At 33.4% G+C, this 6,060-nt stretch overlaps 1 protein-coding gene across 1 annotated transcript; it reads right to left on the bottom strand.

Moving 5' to 3' along the window:
- Positions 1-3,127: 3,127 nt before the first annotated feature.
- LOC146937798 (serpin-ZX-like) lies at positions 3,128-5,135 on the bottom strand. Its single transcript, XM_085757798.1, has 2 exons — positions 4,549-5,135; positions 3,128-4,053 (listed from the first exon to the last, which is right to left on the bottom strand). The coding sequence occupies exons 1-2, from the start codon at positions 5,074-5,076 to the stop codon at positions 3,277-3,279; spliced, it is 1,305 nt and encodes a 434-aa protein (XP_085613924.1). The 5' UTR covers positions 5,077-5,135; the 3' UTR covers positions 3,128-3,276.
- Between the last annotated feature and the right edge of the window lie 925 nt (positions 5,136-6,060).

The following is a 6,060-nucleotide window of genomic DNA, read 5'->3' as shown; positions in this document are numbered from 1 at the left end:
GTAGACAAAGGAAATAAAAGAAAAGACATGGAATATAAAGACATTAAAATAAATTGCTGAATATGAATTGCAAGAAAGTAAAGAACAAGAGAAATAAAGAACAAGAATGTAAAAGTGCAGAAAATATAAGAGCGAAAGCTTAGAACAAAATGACAAACTTGATTTCAAGAAGATAGTGTGTTCACAATGATCCAAGGTAGTTTCTATGTCTGATAAGAGCCCTATATATAGTCTATAACCTTAGACAAGGCATTAAACTATCATTACATGGCAATAAAGGGCAAAAACCAAGAGTTTGTAACTGCAAAACTGCACTGAAAGGCACGCACGGTCGTGCTTGTGAGGCACACGACTGTGCTTGATAACAAAACGGCCAGAAGCTGGATGCTGAAGGGGCGCACGACCGTGCCATGAAGGCGCACGACCGTGCGTGTATGCTCGCAAATTCCTGGCACGGCCTGCCCAAGGTCACATACGACCTAGTGCAAATGGGGCACGACCGTGCCAACCTTTATATGCTCCAAAACTTGATTTTTCTTCATTTTTCTTGGCTTTTCATCCATCCGTTTGATCCTTGGCTTGTTCTTCATTATTTTTACCTAGAAAATAAAACACAAACTTTTGAAGTAAACTAGTTCTAAAAGTAAACTAAAACACACTAAATTCTATTAAAATAAACTCTTAAAAAGCACACAAACTATGACTTATCATTATATTTTTTCTTTTACGGTGCATCTCTCAATTTAATTTATAAACCAATATTTTTTTTTACATATTGATATAAAGCATGTTCTTTATATTGAACTTTTTTTTTGTTGCATCTTTATCTGGCACTCATATACCATTATAACTAGTACTAGTTTAAATATATCATAATAATTAGTACTAGTTTAAATAAAAAGATATAATTTTCCATCGAAAGTTATAAAATAAAATATACGATTATGAAGTTTAATTAAACAAAATATATAGAAGAAATTCATATATCACATATTACATTTGCAAAGAAAAAAATATAACTTTGAAACAAATTAAAATGTTTATAAATATAACTTATACAGAGTGCAAACATGCATGTACTTTAATGTCATTGTAAATTTATCAGCCACTTAAACAACTAATTTTAACAAACACTTATAAGCAAACTTTTCATCTATAAGCTTTCATCTATCAATCATCAGCTATAAGTTAGCTATTCTGATATCAGCTAACTTATCAGCTATAAGCTAGCTTATAACTTATTTTTACCAAATAGAGTTTATGTTTTGGGATGAATGATGATAACTCTTGGGCTTATATTATTTGGCTGACCGTTAAGTTTTCTCAAAAATGCAACTTTTGTGAATTCTACGTAAGTTATGGTGTGTTTTTTTTTAATTTCATTTTATAAAAAAATATCGTGGATTAAATGAGATACTTTATGTTTGCAAAGGGAGAACGGATGTTTGACGGTTAGGAGGTTGAAGGAGTTTAAATTATCATTACTAGGAAAATGAATTTGGAGGGTGTTGGAGGAAAGGGAGAGTTTGTGGTATAAAGAGCTTTGTGTGTAATATGGTGAGGAAGGGGGAAGGTTATGTGGGGGGGGATCGTTTTGGTGGCAAAACATGAACCAAATTAGAACGCAATGGAAAGCTTTTTCATAACAAGATGGAACAACTTATTTCTTTATTTGAAAAGGTTAAACTTTAAACTTTCTGGTGGTTAAAATTGTATTACATCAAAGTTGTTTTAGACAATGGAAAGACATTCTAGTATCGGATACCACAGCTAGAGTGGCAAAGTTGTTTTAGACATCAAAGGCTCCAAATTGAAAGCAAAATGAAGACAATAGAAACCTTGGTACGCCAATTACCTTTATATCATTTTCTTTGTTGTTTTACTAAGTTAAGAATCATGCCATATTTTATATCTAATTATTCTACTATGCTATTCTTTCTATATATTGTTACCCGTCAACAAAAGTATAGAACAAAGCAGCAATGTAACTGCTGTTTGTTGAAAATGTTGTCATTTGAACACCAAGAATTAGGAAACCACTAACAAAGCTCATCTAAAGAAGCATGTTTAAACAACAATAATTAAGAATAAGATTGATGAGAATTAATTAACAAGCTTATTTTTACACATGTGGGAAGAAGGTAAGAACAATTTTTGTTATTTTACCCTAGCAAACTGTTATGGAAAGGTAATTTCAAAGATTAAGGGAACACATACATCACCATGAAGTTACATGCAAACTAATGCCGGTCACTACATTAGCCTTCACGGTCTTAGGTTTGATTCTTCCTGGTGCCAATTCTGATGGACTAGTTTAACTTGTTAAAAAAAAGAGCCTTCATGAACCTCTAAATACCAGGCTCTTGTTTGCTTTATTTGAGTATCACAATGATCTTTGATAATTGGATGAGCGTCCCACTTAGTATTTATCCAAACATTTAATTTCTCGGGGCACTCTTCTTTTGAAGGCTTGCATTGTGATTAGATTTTCCAACATTTAAATTTTCATAATCAAAGTTTTGTTCTTGATCTAAGTAGGGAAATTCAACAACAACTTCAGTGCCAATTAGTACTTAGTACTTAAGGTTACAAAAACCTAATAAAACCTAAAGTTTTGTCATGTGTCTAGACTAGCTACATTATCTTCCATGCTTTGGAGCATCTTATACAGTTATGAGTAGTTTAAATAGTTTAGTTAGGGCCATGGAATTTATCAGAAACGACTCCTTTCAAGCTCTTTGCAAAAATTGTGTTCCCTCCGGACAAAGGAAACATGATAAGTCTAGAATATTTGATTCAAGATATGCTCAACTCATCAGCCCAAAAATGAACATTGCTTACAAAATCAAACCAAAGACGATATGAATGAAGTGAATTTATCATAGTTATTATACTCATCACTGTGAATGAGAATGTCTATCTTATTGAACTGTTGTATTTAAAATTTTAACTATAATAATACAGGCTCTTATTTTACGAATTGGCAAGCTCTTCAACATAAAAGAATATTTTTTAACATATTACCATTAGAAAAAATAAATTCCCTTTTAATTATCATTTTATTGACATATACTATAAGGAAATATCATCTGATTAAAATAAAGCTGGAAAAATCATAGGGCTATTTTCATACTCTTACCAACATTAACAAAATAAAATAAAAAGTACTTGTGTTATAAAATAATTCCAAATAGACACATCTAGACTCCTCTTCATCATAAATGCATATCTATTAGAAGAAAGGTTCCCTATTAATTTATTGGCAATCCAATAAGATCACTCAACAAGAGGATTGAGAACCTGCCCTACAAAGAGGATTGTTTCGGTCAAATCTTCTCTAATAAGAAATAAGAAAGGGTGGTCAGCTACAAAATCTACTCGACGACTTACACCCTTGATTCCGAATACATCAGCAGTGACTGCAGCAGCTTCAGTTCCTTCTTCATTTACTTCGATGAAAGACTTGTGAAATATGCGAGAAACAAAAAGGTCTTCATCCTCAAGAAAGTCCACCATTTTTGTCAAACCTCCAGGAGAGAAAGGTAAAACTACTCCTAGCTCCTTCAACATGTCAGAAGTTTCAAACCCAAATGAAACATTGAACCTTGGAATTCTGAAATCGCCCACTCTCTTTGGAGAAAGACGCTGAAGGTTTTGGTATAGTAACTCGGATTGAGAAGCCACCTTCTCAATCAAAGCCGATAGTCCATCTCTTGCATTTGGAAGAAAAAAATACATAGAAAATTGGCGCTTATCTTCACCTTGTCTATAAGGAAGACGAAGTACTTTGAAATCATCGAAAGCACAAATAAATTGATCCTCCTTGCTGGTCATGAAGGGAACTTTGATTAAGTTGCCATTCATTATGTGAAAATCGAAGTCTTTTGTTTCCGAAGCATCAAACTGTTGATCCCACACCCCTTTAAAGTAAAGTGCATTAGCAAATATGAGTTTGGTTAAGTTGTTTACCGACCCCGAAGGTAGGATTTCCTTAATAAGACCATTTGTCTCCTTTTTAGCCCATAAATTCACATCTTTAGTCACTTCAACTGCCTACAAAATAATATCAAAATTAAAAATAAATTATGCTTCATCGAATTTAAAAATAATCTATGCAAATAGAAAAGGTTGTAATTGAAGAATTGAACTTTTTGTTTCTGATTTTTACGCATTGCATCGATTGTTTTTGATCAATTGTTTTATAGAAGTTGAATCTTATTGCAGTAGAATCATTTTCGTCAAATAGCCGTATGCTAAAGGATCAGTAATGTTGTTTTCTTTTTAGAACTGGAAATTTTTTTTAGAACCTACTTTTTTACACACTTTATTGATTGATATCCTTCTAGAAGAACAGATTAACACAAAGGTTCACCACATACATGGAATTGCTTTAACGATTTTAAAGCGTATTAAAGCTGTATTATTATCATAATACAGGGCAAATACTTAGAAGAAACAAAGGTTATAAAACAACATGTACTCCAAATTAGGTTATGAAATAAAATAAAATAAAATGTTTAAAAAAGGGCATGGATATACAATACATACCTTGTTCTGAAAATCAACAGAATCTAAAGTTGCCTTGTAATCATTAGACACAATTTGTTGGAAGGAGAGTTTAAGAGAAAGGGCTTGATCAAACCACAAACCATTAAGGAATGAGAGGCGAGGACCACCAGCAGGAGCGGCATCAGATAAGGTGATGGAAAGGAGTTCAGCGACAAAGGAGTTGAGATGATTGGTAGATTCGGAGCGAAGGAAGTTGAGAAGCTGTTGTTGTGTCGGTCCCTCAGATCCAGCAGCGATAAGGCTGAGCACAACTTGTAGTGATAGCGGAGAAAACACGATGTTATTGTCGGGTTGTTTTGAAAAGAGATGTTTGACGATGTCGAGGGATACGTTGGTTTGGTTGCTGCTTGGTTTGTGGAGGGAAGAGTCTGTTTGGTTGGTAATGGTGACTGATTCTTCTTCTTGAGGTATGTATTGAATGTTTCGCATTCTTTTTCTTGGATTTGCTTTCTTCTGCAAGTATCGGAACTCAATTCTTCTTCTTCGTGATGGAGTTGCTTTCTTCATTCTTCAAGTAATTGCGGCAAAAAAAGATATCGCTACTGAGAAAGTTTCAAGTAACTACCGAAAACCTAATTTGAGTTGCTTTCTTCTCCAATTCTATACTATTCTATCCTATATATAATACTTTTTGAGGCGACTTTTTATATTTCAATTATATCTTTCAACAAATTTGCCTATAATAATGGTATATTGTTATGTTAATTAAAAAAAGATAAGAATTAGTGTTATATTGTTTTTATTATTTAAAAAGATTTTTTAAAAAATAATGTCAATTAAAAAGATGAATATACTTTTTTTTTTTGGTTACATGAGATAAGAAAGAAAAAAAAAACAAAAGAAAAAAGAAGCAAAGAAAAACTACGTCCTAATAAAGGACACTCCCATAGCATCAGCTAGTAAGGCTGAGGATAGGCATGGTAATGGTTGATGTACCATCACAAGAGTCTCTGATTGATTAGCACCTATTTTTGCAAGTATATCCGCGCAAGAGTTTCCTTCTCGAAAAATATGATGAATGGAAATATCCCACTGCTTATCCAAATACGTCTGAATGAGCTCCAAGAGGTTCTCATAGTGATGAAGCCTCGACACTTCCTTTGACACTAAATGCACTACATGAAGAGAGTCAGAAAAACAAACCAGTTTCTTATAACCAGCCTCCCAACAAAGCTTAATCCCAATCATAAGGGCATGAATTTCTGCATGCAAAATATTGGACATTCCCACACTACCATAGAAGGCAAATTGCATTTTTCCCTCAAAATTCCTAACCAATCCACCAAATCCTGCTGTACCTAGGTTAGTTAAAGCGCTACCATCTACATTAAGAACCATTGTATCATTATCACCATGCTGCCAGCATACTTCATGAGTGGACCTAACTAGTGTGGTTGAACTAGTATTGTCGAACGCCCGTTGTGAAACTTGCAATTGCGCATAAACATTTGAAACTGTAGTTGAGACTATTGGTTGGATACCATCAAACAC

Source organism: Medicago sativa, chromosome 3, assembly GCF_051527215.1.
Source record: "Medicago sativa cultivar Bolivia chromosome 3, Bolivia_mono, whole genome shotgun sequence".
NCBI lineage: Eukaryota > Viridiplantae > Streptophyta > Magnoliopsida > Fabales > Fabaceae > Medicago > Medicago sativa.
This window is presented reverse-complemented; position numbering and strand designations above follow the sequence as displayed.

Bases quoted from the DNA above. Each gene is read 5' to 3' on its own strand.
- LOC146937798 (XM_085757798.1), bottom strand. From the start codon at position 5,076: ATGAAGAAAGCAACTCCATCACGAAGAAGAAGAATTGAGTTCCGATAC. The intron at 4,054-4,548 runs GTATGTATTGTA...ATTATTTTGTAG, and splicing joins CTGTTGATTTTCAGAACAAG to GCAGTTGAAGTGACTAAAGA.